Here is a 23,898-nt window from a genome sequence, read left to right on the forward strand (position 1 = left end):
TACAGTTAAGGTTTCTTTAATTTTAAAACACAGCATTCAAGCTCAATATAACCACAGCTTTTACATGTACACAACTTAAGAGATTGCAAAAATGTATAAAATTAAAAAAAAAAAACGGATTACATCTAGTGATTTTTTTCCACCAAAATAAAAACAATGAAAAATTGGGAGTCTATTTACCATATTCACATTAATGAAGCAACACGTTGTGCTTGCTACAATTCTAAACTGAAAAAAAAAAAAAAAAATCTACACGCAAGTCAAAAAGAAGAATGCTTAAAAATGTGAAATAAGCTTTTTAAGAATTTAAAAATGTCAATTTCAGCAATTTTTTTTTCTTCATTTTGTAATTGTTTATCATCTTTACAAACAACAAAGAGAATATGACTACCACCCAAAAGGAGAAAGACTGCATCAGAGTAATAATGTTTAACAAAGTCAGGCTCATTTTCTCATTTGATTGATTGCTCGGTCAACCAGGAGCTGTCAACTGTACAAACTGAAGCAAAAGACATTTATAAAAAAAAAAAAAAAAAAAAAAGAGAGAGAGAAAGAGTTGTACTTCACTTGTTGGCACAATCTCAACATCACCTCTTGTACTGGTCACAAAGCACGTCTAAGAACAGCACGCTGACGCAGCAGAAGTACAAACATGTCACTCCACATTTTGAAGGTTGGTCATGCTTCAGGAACAGGAAAAGGAGCAGATACCCTTTGGGAGAATTTCCAGATTAGAGCCGAGTTGTCACAATCCCTTCACAGCATCCACTCACTCTTTTCTACTTCTTATTATAAATGCTAAAACACATTTGTGAGACACTGCATTGCCAATGCACAAAGTTTCTCCTGGAAATTCTCTTGAGATGTGAAGTTTCTTTTTTCAGACATTTAGGATTCAAATTCCTGTTGGGATATTTCTTTCAAAGAGGATGCTCTCTTTTGTAAAGAAGATCTTTGCTGGACAGAGTCAAGGATATGTGTGAGAGAGAGAGTGTCTGAGTAGATTCACAGTTCTGTTGAGGAAGATGAGGCTTAGAAGGAACACGGAGAGCATAACAAGCAGTTAGGTGAAGTCAGGGCACTGCAGATTATCTTAAGGTTGCAGAGGACAAAAATCGCACACCCCTCTGCTTCACCGTCGTCTGTAAGAAAAAAAAACCAAAAACGTTTATGCTTCCAGTAGTATAAAAAAATTCTCTTCTTTGTTGAACTCGCCAGTTTCGTTCCATTTTTTTTTTTTGATGAAACGTCATGGACCCGTTAGCTCATCGTTGTCCAAATCAAGTCACAGCTTCACATTTTACAGTCACTGCTGTGGAACAAGGGCTCAGCACACTATTTAAAAAAATTAAATAAAATGCCACAGGAAAGTAACAGTGTCCCGAGAAGAGAGACGATTTCTGTTTCAGACGACCGTAAAACGTGCAATTCTGCAGGAAAACTGGTCTCTTGACATCAGGTTTAAGACTAAATGCAGTCGACCGAGTGTGTTGTGGACACGTACAGTAAATCAACATTAACTTTAGAGATTTTGAGCTGTAAAACTAACCTATACTACGACACAGGTTGATCCGTGTTGGGCGTGTTACGTGAGGAATTATGTCCTTCTGTACGTACGTGTAAGGCATTTCTCTGAGCCTCGGACAGTAATGACAGAGTAGTACAGTACTTTACAAAACTAAAACAAGCAGTAGTAATCAGTGTTAGTCGACGAGCAACGTCCACAGACCTCAACACTGCAGTGCCTCGTGAGATGTGCCACTGTGCATGTCGTTGTGCGTTCGTGTGTAAAGAGGAAAAAGGAAAATTGGAGTGCGAGAGTCAGTTCAGGCTCTGTCATGTCAGAGCGGCAGTTTTTTTTTCCCTCCTAGCACCAATGAAGATTCCTGTAAAAGTAAACATCAGCCGAGGAGTGTGTAAAATCGGAGAAGTATCTGCACTCCTGTCGCATGAGATGAGATTTGATGGATGTCCTCAAGTTTTGCTTTAACCAGCCAGCGAAAAGCACGAGTGTTTTTTTTTTTTTTTTTTCTATTTTAAGTTAATGGTGACGAGAAGCAGTAGACTGAAGGAAAAAAAAAAAAAGATCTGACTGATGAGAGACTGGAGGGCTGAGAGACTTTAGAGACGTTAGAGCGGCAGACTGGCAGGAGTCCGGTGGGGGTCTAGCGCGCCGCAGGGCTGCTGGGTTCTGGTCGGCCGCTGGGTTCTGGTCGGCCGCTGGGTTCTGGTCGGCCGCTGGGTTCTGGTCGGCTGTTGGCCAGGTACTTCGCCCGCATGCTGGAGGTGTACTGTGGAGAGAAACACATAATGATGCATAGCAGAAAAATGTCATAATTTCACTTCTTACAGTCAAAAGAGTTAAACACAAGTAGAACAAACACAAGGTAAAATCACTTCTGTCTTTGACACAACACTTTCAAACAAGTTCCATGTAGGATTTTCTCATTGTCATGTGACCGAAATGCAAAGATGCTGTTTTTTTTGTTGTTGTTGTTCTTTTTCGAGCCCAGAATAATGTATCTGTTAAAACAGAAAACTGATTCAAAGCGCTTTGTCGAGTAAAACAAGATATCCTGTCAGAAGCAGCAGTGGAGGAGCATAAAAACATCCAGGCTGGACGTGCGCAACGGAGCACGATTCATTCACCAGATCAGAGAAAATCCCACACAAATTACCTTTCAGACAAGTTACTCTGCAGCGCCGGAGTCTAAAGGGATATCACGTGATTCAAATACAGAAACAACAAGACAGAAACAGCTACCGGAGACGAACACATCAGAGAACGAGGAGCTGCATAAACAGAAACCAGCTGTAGTTTAAAAATCATGTTTTTTTTGTTTTTTTTCTGTCAACCTTCGTGCACGTTGGCAATCGGACATTCAAATACATTTAGGATGCACCCATGCATTTTCTGAATACAGGTGGTTCAAGCAGAACAAAAAAAAAAAGAAAAAAAAAAAAAGGCTGCATCTCAGTCCGGTGGAAACACTACGTTGACGTGAAATAGATTTATGTCGTGATCACGCTTCAGAGCCATTTGGACAGCCTGCTGAGAATGTTTGCACCGAAACGCCGCGAATTACCTCACGCGTTGAAGACAAATATCATAAGTCGGGGCTGTGTAACTAAAAAGTCTTTTCATTCTCGATTTATCGAAACGTTATCGTCTCTATTGTAAATATTCTACAATAATAATAATAATATGTCACAAAATAGTGCAAAGTACTTGTTGTAATTTCCCACAGTTCAGGTCCTAAAAACTAATTTAGCCAACAGTGCGAAACCCAAAGATAAATATTTCAGATTAATTGTTGTAACTGTTTTAGAATATTTATTACATGGGTGTGAGTTTACAACTCGTATTTTGGGAAAATAAAACACTAAGCTTACACCCTCGCTAAACTGACAATTTATTGTGAAGGATTCTGCTATTCTGGGGAAACAAGTTTTATAGGCGACTCTGAAACCTCACATTTGTCATGACAAATTTCAAATGAGTGTTTTGACACCGAGTAACATCCATATTCACAGAGACCTGCCTCAATCATCCCTACGTTTATCAAGCTACTGACCACTGCAGTAAGGATTGCGGCTCATTAGAGGATTAATACATTAACCGACGGGTGGATTTGTCGATACCATCAAATGCGGTGGTGAAAAGACAGCTGAAAATAAGGTCATACCTTCAAGTAGTATTTTCCCTGCTTTACACAGCCATTACCTAAATCTTAAAGGCTTTAAAAAAAAAAAAAAAAAAAAAATACAACAGTGTCATATTTTACACTGGTAACCTCCGTGAGTTCACCTTCAAACCCAAGAATCAAGACGAAGCAGATCCACGTGATCAGCGAAACGGTTTAAGCTCTTTATAATTTCATGCTGACTTTGTCATTGACTAAAAGGTCAGGGTGAGTCTCAGGGCGTTGCAGCGTCATATGTTCCTCCCTATACATCTGTGGTGCAAAGGCGGGGGGGGGGGGGGAGGCGGACATGCAGCCCGGGGCCACAGGAAACAAACATCAGGTGAGACACTTAGCAAGAGTCAGGACGGAGGGAGAGTGGGGCAAATAAAGGGAGAGTAGAGCTGGGAGTTTGGGAGGTGGTACAAAGGAGGAACAGGCCAGCAGGTGGAGGAGGCGGGCATGTTTTGTACCTGTTAGCATAGCAGATGAGGTTACCAAAACGATCTTGAACTCTCCGAAGGCTTTAACTGCCAGCAGTGACCGCTGTTACTGTCGGCGGCAGTCAAATACAACTGTATGGATTCGTAGGAAAAAAAAAAGAAAAAAAAAAAGAAAAAAAAAAAAGAGAGTATAGAGAAGATGCATGAAGCAGTGTCGAGGTCCAGGCAGACACAGAGACACCAGGGAGAGCAGCATCTCCAGTGGAGGTTCAGGCCAGGTAGGCAGGAGGGAAAAACTGAGGTTGGCTCATGATACAAACTCTAACATCGTCTCAGCATCTCGTTTCAATTAATCTTTACTTGGGGGGGAGGGTAAGGGGGGGGGGGGGGAGGGGGGCAAAGACTCATAGACTCAGTTCATCACCTGAAAGACGTGTCAGTCCACCAGACAAAGTTCATACAGAAAAACAGCATCACAAATATGTATAGTGCTGCTTGAATAGTGCAATTTGGTGTCATGAATTTTGCCTGATGAAGCTCAGAGGACCAAAACGTCATCGACAAAGTGAGCACAAAGGATGCAGGGTTTTGTTTTTACTTTTTTTTTTTTTCCAACTGGCATCAAGTAAAAGACAGAAAACAATGTCATGTAAGAGATATATTATGTCAGGTGACTGTTTGACACTTTTTCTGATCCATCCATCAGCTTTACCATCTTATCCTTTTAAGTTCATGGAGGGGGTGGAGCCTATCCAAGCTGATACTGGGTGACAGTTCACCAGTCAATCACAGGGACGAACACACAGGGGCACACAACCGCTCATGCTCACATCCACACCTGTGGGAAATATAGTGCCGCCAAACAACCATCTGTCAAAACTTTAATGATCCACAGAGGGGAATAAAATGTTTTTGCTTCCCTTCCATAACAAAAGGCCAAGTACAGCACGACCAGAGCTGGGAGAGATAAGGAGGGTTGAGGCTCAGAAACAAGAGCTCTATACAAACAATGACCTTTAAATTCTAAAAGGCTTGTCCCTGTTCTTAAATTTCTGTTTCTCTGGCTTGTGAGGAAATAATAAGGTCTACTTATTAAGCACAGCGATATGAAATAGGGACCACAGTTTAGTGTAGTTAATTATTGCACTTTCACAGCAGGAACTTCTCCAGAACCTTTTGCCGAACTCAGGAACTAAACCTAATGGTTTCTGGTGGTTAAACCAAAGTTAGACTTTGTCGTCTGCTGAAACAGCTTTTAAAAACAAGAGAGTGTGTGAACAAGCCGAGCGCTTGAGTGGGCGAGAGAAAAGGAGCTGCGGTTTAGAGAGGGAGGGAGGTGCAATGAAGAAACAAACCAACTAAAATTAAACAGAACAATTTGCTAATAGTTTCCCCACTGTTATCTTCTAAAGTACAAATAAACAACCAATAAACAGTCAGTGGATCAGCGGCTGTGGAGACAGACGCTCGGCAGTTTTCAGTCCCTTTCCACCTTTTTACGTCCACTTTTAATTAATTCATATCAATATAAACAATACGACACTGCCATTGTTCATTTGAATCCATCATCAGTCTAGTTTCTTAATCCTGATGTTTCTTCTGATACGGTGGGAACCCGTTCTAGTTTAGTTCCTGAGTTTAGTCTCTGTGGTTCCAAAGAGCCTGAAATTATATTTTTTGGCCAGTAATGACTGAAAGTCAGTCCCTCAACAAAAGGCTGCCAAATGACCCAGAGGTGTTCCTACACTTGTGGGAAGTGAAACACTTACCGATGGGGGAGGAGACTCTCGTCCAATCAGAGGCGTGTTTTCACAGCGCGAGTTCTGGAAGTTGGCGTTTTGGGCCCTGTTGAATAAAACACACAGTGAGATCAAACACAAGCACAGTGTCCGTCCCAAAACACTGTTTTTGCTGGTATGAAACAATATACTGCACTCAATGAAACTCTTGCAAGTCAATTACCGAGGCTTCACAATACAGAGCCAGAAGCTGAGGGATAACCCCCGCCCCACATACACTGAGCTTCAATCATGAGTCAGAGTGGTTTGGGTTTCACAGGCATCACAGCTGGAAAGCAACAGCTGCATCTGCTGCACACAACATGACTTTCTATAGGAGAACTCAGCTTCTCCCTGGGGACGTGTGAACCGGCTCCTGAGCACATGAAGTGTCTGATATCGGCCTAAAATGTGCAGAAGTCGAAACTAATAAATGATCTCCCACTTCTGCCTTTATTTAAGTGCAGCCTTGTATTGAAATTCACAGCGGTTTGTCGCAGTGGCGTCTTACATGTACTCTGTGACGGGGGCATTGCTGACGGTGTGGGCTGCAGCAGGAATGGAGGTCTCGCTGCCATAGCTGCTGCCACAGCTGTACAGGCTGGGCATGTGGACCCGGTACAGGTTGTCATGGTTCTGTCTTCCTCCGTGGCTCAGAGACTCGTCCTCGCTGTCCTCGTCGCTCCTGCAAGCAACACACGCCGCTGTAAAACCCACCACCAGAGGGAACCCCTGTTCCATCTTACTGGATGACAAAGGAGGATAAAAATGCCACGTGGTCACGTTTTTTTTTTTTCATTTATCCTCAGTCACCTTTTGATTCAATCTCACCACTGCCTCAGGGGAGAAAACAAGCATTATCTGCTGTTTGAGGCAAAGACGAAAATAAGAATAATCAGCCGTTTGAAGCAAAGAAGATGCAGTTTTCCACAGACTTTCATGGAACTGAACAAAAACTGGAAAAACTAATATATGCAATTTCTACTAATTTTGTATGAGCACAATAAACATTTGTAACCATCAAATAAAAGCAGTGAAATTCTTCTTCAGAAAAAAATTGTGATTTCATCTGCTTCTTTTCAAACAACAAAGCTGCAAGACAACAACGATGCACTGAACATAGTCTGTCAAAACACAGCAACAATGACACCGACACCACGGAGCCTGTCTCCCTCTAGTGTTCATAGCAGCAACAGGCTTTTTGCCTTCATAACTAATGCATGACATCACGGAATCACAAAGAGTGCCCTACACAATACGTTCATTCATATCGGCATAGTAAGTGCCCTGTTAATTCATTGATATTAATAGCAGTTTTGAAACCTTTGAAAACAAAACCTAAATCTTGATAATAACTTTGGAGTTCAAGCCGTAATTCCAGATGGGGTAAAATAATTAGCTGGAAAGCATCATTACAACAGTGTAACGGAACAAGCCTAGCAGGGACCACTGAGAAAAACAGACTGGCGGTGTGTAAGCCTTTGCTTCCCGACAGGAAGCCCCAGCTGAGATCAAACTGATGAACATGCCCCCCAACGATAAGGAGGGATCAGTTAATTATGTGGAGCAGCTGAGCCGACGGCTGTGGCTGGGAAAACCGCTTCGCTCCTAGCTGTCCTGCGAACCTTATCAGCTGCTAATAGGACAAAGAAATCAGAACGATTTCACCTTTCTGCTGCGCAAAAACGACACCAGCTCAGCCAGTGGTCATGATAGATTTAGGCCAACGTGGCACAATTAGGCGGGATAACTGGAAGTAATCTTTTTGAGGACGCAGCTGTAGCCTTCTGGATTCGTCCTTGTGGTAAACACACAGCCGCAAACAAACATAAGTCTTACACAAAAAGAATAATGTTTCCATGTACGTTTTTTTTTTCCTCAATCACTTTGCTTCGTTCCAATGCCGTGTAAAGATATGAGGGCTAGAAGGAAATGCTGTGAAACCATTCATAATTAATGGGCTTTTCCTCTTAAATTATTTCTTACTGTATACACGGTCCTGAATATAAACTCGGCTTAAAAGCATTTGCGCCGCTTCCTGCGTGGCTGTGAGGTGGAGCGTGTGTTACCGTGCGAGGACAGTGGCTGTCTTACCGCTTGCCCCGCCAGTTGTGAGGCACGCTGCAAACAATCGAGGTGAACATGAGAGCGGTGATGAAGGAGAAGAGCAGCAGGTAGATGAAGCCTTCCAGTCCGTCATAACACAGTCCCGTCATAGCCTGGACGTAGTCCTGCAACAAAGGGAGGGGACACTTTTATTGCCGAAGTTACAGAGAGAGCAGTTCACAATCTAACGTGGAGGATTTTTTTTTTTTTCAACAAATGGAAGAGGGAAAGCGCAAAATGAAAAGCAGAGGTTGAAAAGGGTCTTTAAAATGCATCCACTGTGATTTCTCATTTAAAGTAGGTCAAACCGCTGAGCTCACAGTTGGCAAACGAGAGGGAGAGCGGTGCATTTCTACCTCGATTATGAAAAGAAGGACTTCCTTCTACATCATTATGACTGACAATTTCCATTCTGCATGCGCTGCACAGCAGAGAAAGACTCTGTGTTCTGCTGAAGACATATCTACTTTTCATGAAATAATTGTGGCGCTAACAGGGTAGCTGTTCGAGAGGGGAGGCAGACAAGAAAGCAACAAGAAAGTGCTACAGTTGCATGTGTGCACTTGGAATTTGGAAGCGACTGAGGGCCAATCCTCCGGAGCACAGCGAAAGCCAAGTACTTGTCATTCGGCCAGTTTCATAAATGGTACACAGCCAGCAGTAGTTGGACAAGAACTTGCATACAGGAAGGAAAATGCAATTCATGGTGACAGGTGTAGTCAGCTGCACAAGCACAAAAGACGGGCTGCTTTATACAACTAAGCTGCACTACAAAGATGTCACAACAAATCATTCCCACTGGCCCTTTTTTCCATCAGACATTGAGCCACCCTACAGTAACAATGTCTCAGTTTGTAAGTCTTCTCGTCCCTGCTCACCATGTGCAGGCTGCGACAGTCCACCAGCGCAGTGAGCTGATGCAGGCTGATCTCTGTGGTGTTCAGTATCCCCTGGATCTCCTCCAAACTTCCCTGAAAAATCAATGATGGAAATCACATCATTTACAATGTCAAAAACGGCTTAACTTGAAATCCTGCCCAGGGCACTTTGCAAACAACCAAGCGAAACAAAGAAAGTGGAAAAACAAAAGAAATCAGTGCAATTCTTATGGTCTACATGACAAAAATAAAACTAATGTAAGACTCCTTAATGGTTTAAACACTCCTGAATGAGATGATATGAACAAGTGGAAAATAAAAGCATGAGAAAAGTAAACCAATTTTTTTCTTGTGGTGATTAATTCACTGATTGGCCATACATAAAACATTCAACAGGGATGCGTCTCTCATCAATATACAGCAGTACACAGCGGCTAGAGCCGAAAAAGCAGATTTTAATGTATAATACATTTTAATGGACCATCTGCCTTTTTTTTTTTTTTTTTTCTCTTCTAGCTCCCGTTTCAGCTCTGGCAGAAAATACATCTGATTGACTGATAAAAAAAAAAAAAAATTAAATTAAAAAAAAGTTTCCACAACCTCAGCAAATTTCTCTGCGTGGGTATGTGAAGTGAAATATGCCTCTCTGTGTTCCCAATGTCAGCTCTCATTTAAGCCTCTGTCAACACAGTGTAAGGACCAACTCTGGACAATACCGCAGCGCTGTATTGACAAGGGCCAGTGAAAGCCTAATGCAGCTAAATGGACAATAATGCAGGTCCAGGGTGGGCTGTCAGCAGACCTCTGTGTGGACAGGTGCACTTCACTTATCTGCAGGTCAGCCTGGTCCCATTCACTGGGATACTTTGTCCTCACAAGCGGTTACGGCCACCCTGTAATGTGTTATTTCTAGTATATTGACGGGGCTGGAAACATACCTTGGTTTGCTTATATTCTCTGGTGGCAGAGCGTAGCAGTTCAGACACATCGTCCTGCATCTCCACTAACGCTTTGTGGCTCCCGGAAAGCTTCTGGAAAAAAAAAATGAGAGTAAAAAAAAAAGAAAAGTATGAATACTATAGCAGCCCAGCGCATCTGAAAAGATTTTCCATTTTTTTAAACCAGGACCAGAAGCCTTTAGTTGTCACCTGCTTTTGTAGTCATGTGGGCGTCTTATGAAATCACGCTGACAGTTTGTAGATATGAGCTTAAAAGGCTTATATATTGTACGTATAGCTTCCTTTTCTTTACAGCAGGACTAACAATAGATGCCTGAGCTTCAGCAGCACTCAGAAGTTGTAATTTATTCATGTGGTTTAAAAGACAACATGTCGGTAGAATCCATGAAAGCAAACCATAGATTCGCAGTAAAAGTGGCGTTCTACTTCTGTATATCTCTCGAGTCGAACACGTGCACTTTGAAGCGGACACGTATATCGCCATCGGCACGGAAAAGCTGCTCGGCATCAGTTTCCCTGCTGGCAGAATGGGAAGCTTTGTACTGTACACCATTGGAAAACATTCCCTCTTTGAGGCAATGGGCGTGACTCATCGTGCCCACTTGCATTCTTACTAATTACAAAGCCATACATCATGCAGGGAACATGTCTGTAATATTGTGTCTGCTGAGATTGGTCCGTTATAAGCATGACATGGTTTGATTTAACGTGTAAACAAATGTAATGATACATAACAAACCTGCTGGAAGGGGTTGGTTTGTTCCAAACTGCAACTAACGTAGTACGTCAGGATTTCTGAGAGAGAGAGAGAGACAGGGGGAACACAACAGGAAACGTTCACATGAAGGGCTACAACTGAAACAATCCTTTTTATTATGAAATAATCTGATGATTACCGTGTCTACTCAATTAATTGTTCAGTCTATGAAAATGTTGCAACTACTCGGAGCCCAACATAATGACGTGAAAGCGCTTGTGCTATTCAAACAACAGGCCAGAAACACACACGCAAAAAAAAATCCAACTTAATATCATATATGACAAAGAAAAGCAGGGAATTCCTACAAATCCCGTTCTAACCAGCTGTCACGAATACCCGACTTGATTGCGTCAAAGAACTGAGTCTGGAAATGGTCTGATTGCTGTTCATTGTGTTTATGGACTGATTGTTAACTGTGTCTGTCTGCTGTTCTGTGCAGGGCAGGAACTGTACAGTGGGTATTTTGTTGTTGCTGAAAACAGCTGCCTGTTGCAGCTGAAAACAATATGCAATCTAAGTGGACAGCGCGAACCAGACTTATAAAAGTTGTACGTGGAATCTTTACTATAAAGCCACGCTGCATTTTCAAGTGATGATTCTCTGGTTCAACACGGCAGGAAAGCGCTTTCACACTTTCACATTGTTTCCATGCTGTCGTTTGATATGTAATCATAAGAACAATTTCTTATAGCCACTTAAAAAAAAAACAGTTATGTCTTTTAACTCTGGTATCTCTTATTTTATGTGTCATTTTGTTCACGGGCCCCGAATCACTGGTTAAAGTCACTACAGTTTTTTTTTTTTTTTTTTTTCATTTTATGTTCTTGCTCTGTCATCTTGTGTTTCCTGCTGCCTAGTCAGAGACACTGCTGCTGTAGATATGCACCTGTGGAGCTAATCCCACGCTCTGAGGTGAAATGTTCCAAAAGAATAAAGTTCACACGTGCTGTAATAGTATGAATGAATGCGTTTCTCACTTGCAGGCGCAACGCTTGAGCATAAACAGAAAACGTAGTCAATGAGAGGCTCATGTATAACCCTTCTTACTGCACGCAGCCTCCTGGAAAACAACACATCAGAGAAGTTGCATCATCTCTGGAGCTATTGTTAAATTTACAGCATGACCAAACTTGGAGGGTGCCCGCATTACACCATGGACCAAAGAAGATTGGAATTAAGGTTTTGGACTTTTCACGTGCTTTTACTAGCCACTTCAGTTGGTTGAAACTCAAGGCAGCGAGAAGGAGTCGATGAGAAATCCTTCATATGTGAGCGGGTGACTCACAAAGCAAAGCTGTACGGCAACGTCCACAAATACAAGCTGTGAGAACACCACCACGGACCTGACACATGGTGTTAGTGACGTACAAGCTCACTGCTGTGTTGGGGAGCTTTTTTCTTTTTTCCACACACAGCTGAGCCGGAGAGGAGGATTTCCGGTATCATAAAAGTACATATCGCTCCCACAAATACACCCACACCCACAGAAATATCAGGAAGAGCATGTTTCCTGATGTCTCAGGATGAAGCTACTGATGCCTCATCGTGGGATCAGTTTATGTGTCATTCGGTATCAGCTGTGTTGACAAGCAACATTAAAAATAAAATTGCTGACAGTATACAATAATATATAACTCAATTGTAACCTAAATGATGAAACAAAAATAGATTTCAGGACGGAGTTTCATGCAGTTCTGTTGGCAATTTTCCACAAGGCAGAAAAAGAAAAATTAATTGTGTTCATGATTGATTGATGAATCATCAGAACAAAGGACGAGACAGTTTATGATCAGATTGTTTGACCAGTGAGCTGCTGCACCAGCCTACAGTCACAATATACTGCAACTTGTTTATTGGGCAGCGATTTTGGCTTCAAGTCATCGCACCAGGTTGGATTTTTGGCAGTCAGAACAAATGCAGTTCTAACACCTGATCTATCAGTATGTCGTTATCAGAGGTTTTCCAAACATGGATAAACTGCAGGCTACCAAACTGAACCAGCAAATATGCACGAGAGAAATCAACCTACTCCAAGCATGCCGAGTGAACAGATTCATAGATGGAGTTGTATTGATCGAGTTACAGTTTATGACTTCGAAAAATCGTCATCATTTGTAAAGCATCAGAGCGACAGAGACACAATAGGACAAACTGCACAGATTAAATTCTGCTCTCTGTTTGGACTCAGACCCAAACATCTGACAATGAGGAGAAAGCAGAGGAATACAAATTAACAGTGATGGATGTTAAAATGATGCATGTTCAGTAAAAATATAAGAGCCATCGAGGGGAGGAAACCAATAAATCCAGTGTTGTAAAAACACACTTTGTGGTACCCCGAGATTTCTCAGGATTAATTTCAGGACGGCAAAATATACTGGAAAGGAATCTCAAAGGCTGATGTGGGGGAAAGTACGACTAACCGAAAGGTAAAATAAAACAGTGTCTCGCGTTCTTTACTCTGAGCTATGCCTAAAAATGAATTTGCAATATCACCATAATAGCAAAAGATTCTTCAAGATTATTTGAACTGCTAAACAGTTAATATGTGCTTAAAGAAAGACCCCCCCCCCCCCCCCCCCCCCCCACACACACACACACCAGCCTCGGGGCCAAATACAGTGTTAGAGCGGCAGCATAATACAGCTCAGTGCTGTAAGTCAGCGCTCATTGTACAGATTAACGACACAACACCGCGTTTACAGCTGATGTCCTGATTCCTGCCTCAGAGCTGGGCTAGCTTCTATTCAACAATCACCATATTTCAAAGACGAGAGTGGGAAAAGACACATTTTGGTGAGTTGATGTTGAAAAAGAACATCATGTGAGCAAAGAGTCCTCCGTGGTGTTTTTATTTCTAAGCACCATCCTCTCAATTCATTTTTACAAGGACTTAGGAGGGATGCAGGAAATATATTGTGTCTCTGATCCTCTGCTCCACTGCTCTTATCTCCCTCATACTCTGCTTCACACACACACACACACCCACACACACACACACCCCAGGCACTCTAGGTTTTTTTTTTTCTCTCTTTCACGCATCCCATCATGGGACAGATTGGGCAATTACTAAAATGAGACGTGTTAGAGAGGCTTCTGTGCTGCTTAATAAGGCCGCCCGTTGACCTTTTGACCTCGCTGCAGTAGAGGCTTTTTTAAAAATTTTCTTTTTAAATGGGCCGTGGACAAGACCAAGCCCGGCCCTTTTGAACAATGTCGTCTCGCCGCTGCACAATAATCACCAGGACGGGAAATTAAACAATTCAAGCTCAATAGAATTTGAGATGACTGATATTCACCAGTTTAAAGAGCTGATTGAATCTTTACCACGCGATGCTTATTGAAAGGAATCGTACCTTGATTGACGACTCCATACTGGTGCGCCACTTTGGTGACGTACGTATCGGGAGCAACACAAAAGTCGCTGGAGGTCTAGAAAAACAGGAGAATAAAAACACAGCTGCAGTGACATCTCTGTTACATTCTCAAGTCAAACAACTTCACAAACACAACAGTACCGTCATCTTTGATCTAATGTGCGGGTAATTGATTGTGGCTTTAAAAAGGAACAATGTGACAGGCTGCCTCAATCTCAGCTGAGAGCAATCATACACACACACACGCACAAAAAATATTAAGCACATTTTAGGTGTGAGCAGGCTGACTCATCTGCAGGGGAGGAAATCCTCCACACGGATATTTAATTTGCATAAATAAAGATTAGCATTCATTGACATTTTTCATCCTCCTGGAAAATATTCTTAAAAATGTCTGTTTGAATTAAGTCATAAGAAAAACAATCAACAGAAATTCTGCATTTATTCTGGATTAAGCCGTTTTTGTATCCTCCACGAGGCTGCCAAATTTGCTGATTTCTCCTTCTGCGCAATAGAGCTGCAATCTTATGGCTACAATGCTAATCCCAGTTCTTTTGCTCGTGATCGGAGGTCTTAATCACCATCATTAGTGGTGGGGATTTCGAGAAAAAGCTGAGTGACCAGAAAAATAAACAAATCTGTTCACCGGAACACACGTCTGCATCAAATATGACACCTGTGAAACTTAATTAGTACAACCAGTAATTGCAGTTTCAACCAAAGGCTTCCTGTACTGTATTGCATCCCAAAGGTGTTTTATTTTTATGGTCACTCACTGTATAATACTTCACATTTTGCCGAGACTCTTTAACTTATTAGGCGAAATGAATTGCTGCTTCGCAGCCACATCCCGCAGACACTGGCTGTGCCCACAAAAACCGTATTATCCAATTACAGGCGATGAAGTGTGCCGCTCTACCTGGAAAACAGGATCATGCCCGGATGGAGACACTTACCGCAGAGACGGCCAACTCCAGCCCCAGAGAGATCCAGCTGATTACCAGAGCCACGACACCAAACAAGCACACCCTGAGGAGAGCCAGAGGAGGTGAGGACAACCTCTAATCAGCGGTGTCGTAACATTCACATGTGTGACAACAAGGTTACGAGCTTGATTATTTAGTGGGAAGTGTAGAGTGTAAAGCCAAGTGGACTCGATTTCTTGTTTAATCTCCAAACTGCAACTGTTGTTGGTTGGACAAAACAAGACAAGACTTTGGGCTGTGGGAAATTGTGATGATTGTCGTTTTCTGATTATAACACTATCAGGAAATACTTGCATACAAATAATCTGCAGAATTATCTGTATTTAAAACAATTTTTTCTGACTTAATCTTAAGAACAGAAGGAGGGAAGACGATAGAGCTCAGAAACAGAGTAAGGCAGATTACATAAATGATTCGATTTAGATGCAGCAAAATACTGATGTGCTCGAAAACATGTTGAAAAAGGAAAAAAACAAACTGAATGACCATACATGAATGTAGGCAATCATTACTTTGAGTGTAGCTTACTATGTGCAGCTTAACTCATGTCATATTTGGCATTGAGACGCTTTTTTTTGCCTGAATCTGCCAGCGCTGGATAAGATGATTAAAAGTGCCCAGAACTAAATGATAAGAAGGGTTACGCTCGTGTCATTTCCTTTGGAGGACTTTGCAGAAGTAACAGTATTGTATTTAATGTCCGTGATGCGTAAAAAGTCTATAAAATAAAAAGACAGCAACTAACAAAATAAGGACAAACCTCTCCAATTAAGTATGTCATAAAGTGTCATTAGTAATTATCAAAATACCGATCTGATCATGATGATTATGCGAAATGAATTGTGACCGGGCTGAAACTTTATAGAGCGTGAATTTATCCTGACTAAACTGTGATGACAAAGTGGCCCTGATGAGTTGGGGAACTCGAGTGCAGTAATTGGCTCTCAGCTAAAATTATTTTCTGCTGGCAGAATTGTTTTCCCTCAAGTGTTGTTGTGACCGTAATCTGGTGATGAGACTCACCCTATAAGTGTTCCCTTGGAGTTGCGAATGAGGCCAAAGAGCACCAGAAGGCAGATGAGGACGTCAAACAGTAGCAGCGACATGTAGCCCAACCACCTGTGAAGGCAAATGTCATTATCAACGAATGGCCGAGAGCAGCACTGCAAACCATCGCTCAGTGAAGAAAGAAGGAGTCACATTGATCTCAGCTTTTACAGCTTTGTTGTATAACATTCTAACGTGCATAAAAAAAATGACAATTAAGAGGACAGGTTTATGCTTTTTTTAAGTCCGTGTTAAAATAACACTGAAGCCTATTACTACAGCAGGCTGGCTGTAATCATTCCTTAATCAATAATCCCTTCTTAACGCTCAGTACGTCCAATGTCAGTGATGAAGGGCCACATCCACAATCACTGTTGCGTGCAAAAATACGTTCTAAGTTTATGTGACTTCATCAGTCTTTTTGTTTTCAGACTATTGTTGTGAGACAGACAGCGAACCTATTCATTAAATATAGTTCGTTGACTTAACTCACAATGCAAACCCCCCAATTTGTGTCACTTCTGGAAACTCCATAAAAATAAAAAACAATCACTGCGAGTCATTCGGTCTGCAGTCTCACTGGCATATTTATGATATAAGGCTTACATGTAAGCAAACTCAACGCAGCCCAGAGGGACTACTGTCTTCAATATAATCTAACAAACTTGGAAACTCAATGCAGGCTTGAGATTTCTGGCAACTCAGCGACCCATTGATGTGCTGAATAAGAACGAGTAATTACTTGTTGTCTGTGTCACCTCTACTTCCTGCTTTAGATTCACTAAGACGTGTTAATGCAGAAACACATCCAACAGAGCAGCAGCGGCACAACATTGTCTCACTTGGCAAGACACTTTTAAAGCTTTCAACAATATATGAGCAACAGTCCAAGGTGTGTCTGCATAAAAACTTGAATAAAGAGATGTAGCATTAGAAAAAGAAAAGTCATAGTCAATCTTTCTGCGATGCTCGCATGCTTTTTAACACTGCTGCTGCTGTCATCGCCATTATTAGTGAATGGACTCCACTATTACAGTCTTACCTGTACCAGTCGAACAGCTCAATGTTGACAGCCAACTCTTCCAGGGAGATGCTCGTGTTGTCCCAGAAGGGAATCTCCACCATCTGTCTGACCAGCTCATCCAGCTGGCCCTGCAGCTTTTGGATGATGGACAGGTAGTCCGCATGCTGCGCATACTGGGCCTCAAGCTGTTGCAGATCGTCATCGACTGTCTGGTTCAATGAGGATGTGCTGTCAAATACCTAGAGTCAACACAGGGCCAAACTCGGTCAGGATGGAGCTCGGAGACGGAGAGAGAAGGGGGATGCCCTCCAGAGCTCTAAAGAAACCAGGGATGCTCATGGCAGAAGGAGCCATGAATTATTTAAAAATGTCGGTATAATTCGTGGTCTTACCAGATTCTGCATCCCAGTGATTGTGCGGTTAGCATGGCGGAGGGAATACGTCAGCCGGTTCACTCCATCACAAGTCTCGCCGTTCCCATAGAAACCGACAGCAATGCCAGCGCTGAGGGGAGACAAAAGGAAGGGAGGGGAGACAGGGTGGTGAGGAAGAGGGATTAGCTAAAAAGACAGAGAGAAGACAGAAGTGAGCGAGTGAGGGGGGGGGGACAGCTAGGCAGGGAGAGAGGCGTGTGAACTCGATATTAACCCTGTCACTTCAGACCCCGGTCAACAGGCTCCTTTCAGCTGCAGCAGAAAGACCCCATACAGAACCATGGAAACACAGAGGAATGGACCAGCTATTCCCAAAACCCCACACTACGGCTGACAAAGGCTGTACTGAGGCAGGAGAGCAGCTCTCATTCGCACAGACAGGCCTAAAGTTTGCAGAAAAACAGCTCTGGCAACTGCATGGGCAACGGTTTCAAAAGGTGCATCAATAAATACCAAAAATATTCACAATTAATTGCTTGGAATTCACTCTAGTCACAGTAATATTGCTATTTTTCTCCCCTTATTTCAGTGACAAAAATAAAGTCGAAGAAAGGCTCAGCACCGATATCTCTTCCTGCTTTGCAGCGGCTGGTCTTCTTGGTAACTCCCATCCTATGCCAGAGAGGATTTTATCAAGTGGAATGATGATAAACGAATCACTTCAAGCTCAGTCTGACAGTGTTCAGCAAACAGCACTCAGTGAATCAATGGGTTTCCCCCTCTTCCTGGAGGCCTGCTAATCTCTTCCTCTCGCACTCTGCAGTGTGAAAAAGGTGAACAGGAGCAGCTCCACCGCAAAAAACAAACCAAACTTCCCGCTGTGACGTGAGCCTGTGGAAAGTCCACACTGCTCTTGAGTATTTGGGGAAAAAAAGCTGAGAAAACATTAAAAAGTCAAAATAAACCCTTTTTCTTTAAGTGGTGAGGTGCTCGGAGCAGCGATGTTGAGCACATACTCGCTGTCCATGAAAAAAAAAAAAAAGCAAAGCAAAGCACAGAAATTGTCTGATCTCTCCAACTTAGTTTTTCCCTGCTTTCACCAAAACACTTGTGCGTGGGTACGTACAAGCGCACGCACGCACGCACGCACACAGACACAGACACACAGACACAGATACAGATACAGTGATTGTAATGCAGTTCTTGTACTCATCAGGTCCCCGAGCTCTTTGTGCTACCCTGAATCAACTGTGATGGCTCTCCGGTGGCCCATCAACCAGAGCAGCAAAACAGGAAGTTAATACTGCGCTCAAGGACAGAAAGCATGAGCAGATGGTAAATTCTCACACTGTCTTCTTTATAAAACAAACATAACATAAAGCAGAAGCCAATCTGTATATAGAATTCATATTGGGCCTGAAGTATGCAGACGAACAGATATGAATTCCTGCAACACAACTGTTCTTTCCCAGCTGGAGGTTTTTTTTGTGATCCAAAATAGCAGTTTTATTTGAAGACTATGAGGCAGTTTAGACTTATTTGGTAAACTATGTACAAAAAAAATGTGGAGGCCATCTGTGGGTGAGAGTCCTGCCTTAGATGTTCAGTTTAAGGTAATAAAGTCCAATTGGGTTTATCACTGAAAATTTGATAGAATAAAATGTGATATATTTTGACCTGGGATCTTTTTGTGTTGTGGTGAGGTCATATGATGTCTCTGCAAGCACATAAAAAATACTGGTTGGGGGAGGGGGGAATGATGATGAACAAAATTACAAAACGGTGAGGATTTATTGAATTCTTAACTACCGTTTTATCTTTTATCTTTATTACAAAGTTCCTGAAGGGGTTGGTGGTTGGTTGGGTGTGTTCAGGACAACAAAAGGGCAGACAGTTTCAGAAGAGCTCTTGCCTCCCTATAAATGATTGTTATCAGTGTTGACCACGTAATTCACATTTTCAGCTAATAATAGTCAGTTGTTGGCGGAGGTCTTGCTTCTTTTATGTCTGCATTTCTAGTGTCAACAATACAAGTGGTAATGCCGCCTGCACAAAACGCTTACAGTGTGCGTCTTTAAGATCATCCCTGAGATACAGTTCCCTCAATCTCTTTGTTGATTCACTGGCAAGAAAACCAAAACACGACCTTCCAGGGAATATAAACCCTGCAGGAGACTTGTGGACAAATAATTCGGCGTGCATGTGGTGAAATCTAAACACTCAAAACATCAGGAGGAGTTTATACATCCTGATATCATGAGAAAATGAATCATGGCCAGTGTTTTAAATGAAAAGGACATGTCACCAAGCTTGGGGATCTGAACTCGGGGACTGAATCATCACCACCGCAATCCTGTGTATAGGCTCACCTGCAGACGAGTGTAGCGATGATGACACACCAGGCTGTGCAGCAGCAGTCATCATTAGGCTGCTCCTCATTTTTGTTCCGCCGGCAGCACAGACAAATGGAGTAGAAGAGCAGGAAGAGGAGGTCCAGAGCCAGACAGGCAAGAGCCACACCTCCCAGCAACAGGATGGACTGTTAGACAAAAGAACAGCGTTATGGGAACTTCATTGCTTTTTACTGCTTTTCACGGCAACAACAATGGAAATAATGAGTCCCACAGCGGGGAACCACACAGATAGACTCAAGAACTGAACTCCGAATATGTTACTTTCTTATCCGCCTACAACCATTTTTGTGATCTTTGCTGTGGGCACTTTTGTCGAAACACATCTGAATTTTGTCCTTAATTACCCTGAAAGTAAGTTTTGTGCACAAGTGCGATCGTCCTGGAACATCAGAAGAGAACATCTTTAAAACCAGCTGCCCCACTTTCCCTGTTATTTGATGAAGCTCTAAACAGTCTGTTCATTTAACGACTACAAATAAAGAGCTAATTGTGGACTTGATCGCCACAAGAGAAATGCAAAAAAGTAAAATGCTCATTTGAAGTGAGAGAATTACACAAACGCCGAGTGGAAAGTAAAGAGATAAATAGTCTCTGATCAACTCTAAAAGGAAAACATATAATCGTCTTCATATAAACCATTGTGATCACTATACCACACCGCCGGTATTTCAAAGCTAGCAGTATATACAGTGATGGTGAAACTGCTCAGCTACCAGCAGAGCTTCATATGTAGGTCAGACAGAGGGCCTCTGCGTTCACTGTACACTCCTGAGGATTCATGGCTGGAGGGGAGGGGAGAGGAGGGGTGGGATAGGGGGGATCGGGGGGGGGGGGGGCAGATTTTCATCCACTTTTGTTTTGTGAAAACCCCAGTGTTGTTCTATTTGTTCAGTTTCTTCAACAATGCAGTGAATGACACACCCCGATGTCCTTCACACGACAGTGAGTGAACCCAATCTCCACTGGACAAGTGAACAGGGCCCAAACCAAAGCCTCAACCACACAGTATTTGGTGAGACGATGATACACAGAAATGACAGTCATAATGCATATTCATTTTGGTGCGTCACTTCCATAACATCTGTGGAAAGTGTAAAAGTGATCAATTCAAAGGCAGTCGAGCTTGCGTCATGAGGACGTAGCGTCATAGTGAGCAGCATTAACAGCTCAGCCATCTGGACAAGTCAAGACTTCCCCCGAAGCCTAAATGGGAGCTCAGCATTGACAATAATTAGCAGCCTGTGAACACAGAAGGTTAATAGTTGTGATTTATAAGCTGGCCCAATGATGACCTCTTGTGCATTGCTGTTGTCAAGATAAATCTGGGAAAGGAGTGTGTGAGATAATATGATCAGACAGCTGGATTACCTCTGCATTACTCTAGTCAATTCCTGATTAATATCCTCATAAATGTTATTTTACACTGAACTTCTAGCTGTGCACACTGGGTGCCAAACACACACACACAGCTGCAGCCATTATCTAGCTAATGAACCCTTCCTGTATCCGACCAGGAAAAAGCACCCAATAGTATGTCAGAGAGCTGGACTATAACAACCATGTGGTGGTACAATCATGCCCTTTTTCACCAAATTAACTTAAATGCCACATTATATTCTTCAAAAAGCTCATTTTGTCTGAAATACAGTCCATCCTTCCCACTAAATCAGGAATTACGTAAAGAAAGCCGACAGCAAATATCCGACACCTACACATGTTAGTCTAAGCAAAACAAGGATGTGGGTCTTTTTACATCTTGGGTGCCTTTCATTTTCACAACTGAACGCCCACACACGATTTAGCACATCGCCATAAACTGCAGATGCATGTCTGGAACATCTTCCTGTTTTTCAGGAACCATGATTCACTTCTCGATTTTTACAAATTCACGGAAAAAGGGAAACGGAGTTATCTTGTGACTGTATTTGCAAAAAAAAAAAAATCCCCCCCCCCGTGTCTGCAGATTTTTCACTTGTGTTCATGTCTACCCTTTATGTTACTGCCTCTTCCTTAAATAGTCTGAAACCAACATGGTAAACACATACAGACTTCCTTTTAAAAGCCACAAAAGATTCAGTAATGACGCATTTTCAAACAGGAGAGACGTAAACAAGGTCCACAGCTTCTAATACCGCTGGTACATTTACCTCTTTACTGTCAAAATAAAGAAAAGCTCGCCATCTTCATACCAGACAACACAAAGTTCACCATAAAGTTGGATGAGCTGTTTCCGCATAATTTAAGGTGACTCAGTAAGACCCAACTTCTGACAGCATAGCTTTCACAGACGCTCAAAGATTTCTCTTTGTTGAACATGAATCCAAAATGAAGGCAATGTAAACCTAAGTTAGTGCTGTGCCATCTGACACTGAAGACAATCACTCTTCTAAAAGAAAAACAAAACAAAACCCTGCACCACAACAAAGGATGGCAGATCAAAAGATGAAGCAGCACTCGGCCAAAGATTCTATTTAATATTAACCATGCGAACAAATGGCATGCTGCTCTCCCCTCCCCCAGTCTCAGGCTGTGCACAGTCCTCCTTGATCCTTGCCACCACTTAAACCTCCTAAATTTGGGGTGTTTCAGTCGGTTTATTTTTTGCCAAGGCAAATCAGAGCCTCGACGCCCCTCCTCGGTGAAACAAACAGTGATTACGAGCGGATTGTGAGGGGAAAATAACATGTGGGGGAAATGTTGACGTAGGTCAGTTAAGGTGTCTTGGATCACATTATACACAGTGCCAGCAGACCTGAGAGGCTGGGAGAGTTTCAAGACACGGACATGACGGCTACACACAGATGGTGGCTTGGATCTAAAAAAAAAAAAAAGGTGAAGAGTGCAGACAGGTGCAGACAAGTCAGCTGTCACCAATAAAACTAATTAAAAAAAAATATATATATATCTTAAATTTAAGGGCTGCAGACCTGGACTGATTGCACACAAGCCCTGCTCATTAAGTTTAGTTTGAACTCAAAAATGATACTGAAACAACCATTTGATGTTATCCTACCCTCGCTCTCGGTATGTCTGGGAATCCCAAATAAAAATAAAAATAAAAAAAGGGTTAATATTTACCTGTTGATATGTCCAGTCCTCCGGTCGGAAATCACTGGTCGTCTGCTCGAATTTGAAGTTGAAATGTGGGAGTCTGTGCAGCAGGTTCACCCACCACGGTGGAGAGTAGCTGACCACCGCTGCCATGGCGAGTAAAGGTCAACCGAGATCCCCACTCAGCAGAGAAGCGAGAGAGAGGATGCTTTTAAACTGTAAAACAGGCAAAAAGGGGAAAAAAAAAAATCCACTTCATACAGTCGGTCTGTATCCGGCATGAAAGACAAAAAAAACAACAACAAAACAAAAGCAATGCTGATCTAGCACAAGGAAGCTAGCTAGTTTTTAGACTTAAAACCCGGTAAGAAGATGTCAATATTTACCTAAATGGCAACTTAAAAGCGAGTTGCCATTTAAAAAAAAAAAAAAAGAAAAAAAAAAAAGTAAGAATACACGTAACTAGTAGAACAGCTCGTCAACTTGACAAACATTGACGTAGCTCGTACCTTAACCAGTAGCTATAAGTTTAGCCGAAGCTAGTTACCTTGTTAACATGTCAACTTAACTGACGCGAACGTTGTGTCGCGAGCGGAGACCTTGCTGTGACGTCAGCGGTTAAACTCGCGAGCGCAGATTTAAATTCAGTTTAAAAAAACAAAAACAAAAAAAAAAACATATTCCGCTTTTTTCTTTCTTTTTATTTTAAAAAGCTAGTTGTACCCGTTATGTAGGTTAGCTCCCGGTAAATCCGCTAACGTTAGCCCCCGGTTTAGCCGCTAGTTAGTTCCGTCCGCCGAGACTCGGGCACGAAGGCGAATAACAACAAGAAGTGTCTTTTGTTCCTCTCGACATTGTTGTTTGTGGGCTTTGTTACATCTTTGGTTTTGGATGATTCACTTCACTTCTCTTCTCTTCTCTTCTCTTCTCTCGCGGTCTTATTCAGCTCAAAACCGGCCGCTCCGAGTGATTACATCCATCCGGTTTACAGTCGTCGGTGGGGGGGGGGGGGAAGCGC

General features: G+C 42.4%; 1 protein-coding gene across 4 annotated transcripts; it reads right to left on the reverse strand.

The window, feature by feature from the left end:
* Positions 1 to 23,694, reverse strand: ttyh3a (tweety family member 3a). 4 transcript variants are annotated; one of them, XM_069148733.1, is made up of 16 exons: positions 23,604 to 23,694; positions 22,908 to 23,096; positions 19,785 to 19,954; positions 17,434 to 17,545; positions 17,060 to 17,280; positions 15,994 to 16,089; positions 14,941 to 15,013; positions 13,964 to 14,039; positions 10,587 to 10,642; positions 9,827 to 9,919; positions 8,889 to 8,981; positions 7,999 to 8,135; positions 6,416 to 6,589; positions 5,896 to 5,971; positions 4,157 to 4,258; positions 2,203 to 2,291 (listed from the first exon to the last, which is right to left on the reverse strand). In XM_069148733.1, exons 2-15 carry the CDS (start codon positions 23,031 to 23,033, stop codon positions 4,178 to 4,180), a joined length of 1,584 nt encoding a protein of 527 aa, XP_069004834.1. In that variant the 5' UTR covers positions 23,034 to 23,096; positions 23,604 to 23,694; the 3' UTR covers positions 2,203 to 2,291; positions 4,157 to 4,177. The 4 variants fall into 4 exon arrangements, with proteins under 4 accessions (XP_069004831.1, XP_069004832.1, XP_069004833.1 ...); XM_069148730.1 differs by lacking the exon at positions 4,157 to 4,258 and having other exon boundaries at positions 1 to 2,291; XM_069148731.1 differs by lacking the exons at positions 4,157 to 4,258; positions 23,604 to 23,694 and adding an exon at positions 23,428 to 23,534 and having other exon boundaries at positions 1 to 2,291.
* Between the last annotated feature and the right edge of the window lie 204 nt (positions 23,695 to 23,898).

Source organism: Embiotoca jacksoni, unplaced genomic scaffold (genome assembly GCF_022577435.1).
Source record: "Embiotoca jacksoni isolate LCO1_2020_lvr unplaced genomic scaffold, fEmbJac1.0.p SCAF_15, whole genome shotgun sequence".
Lineage (NCBI taxonomy): Eukaryota > Metazoa > Chordata > Actinopteri > Embiotocidae > Embiotoca > Embiotoca jacksoni.

Coding starts and splice junctions, on each gene's coding strand:
- ttyh3a (XM_069148730.1), bottom strand. CDS start 23,033: ATGGCAGCGGTGGTCAGCTACTCTCCACCGTGGTGGGTGAACCTGCTG. Junction 8,136..8,888: donor ACTGTCGCAGCCTGCACATG/GTGAGCAGGGAC, acceptor CCTTTGTTGCAG/GACTACGTCCAGGCTATGAC. Junction 6,590..7,998: donor CACAACTGGCGGGGCAAGCG/GTAAGACAGCCA, acceptor TGTTGCTTGCAG/GAGCGACGAGGACAGCGAGG.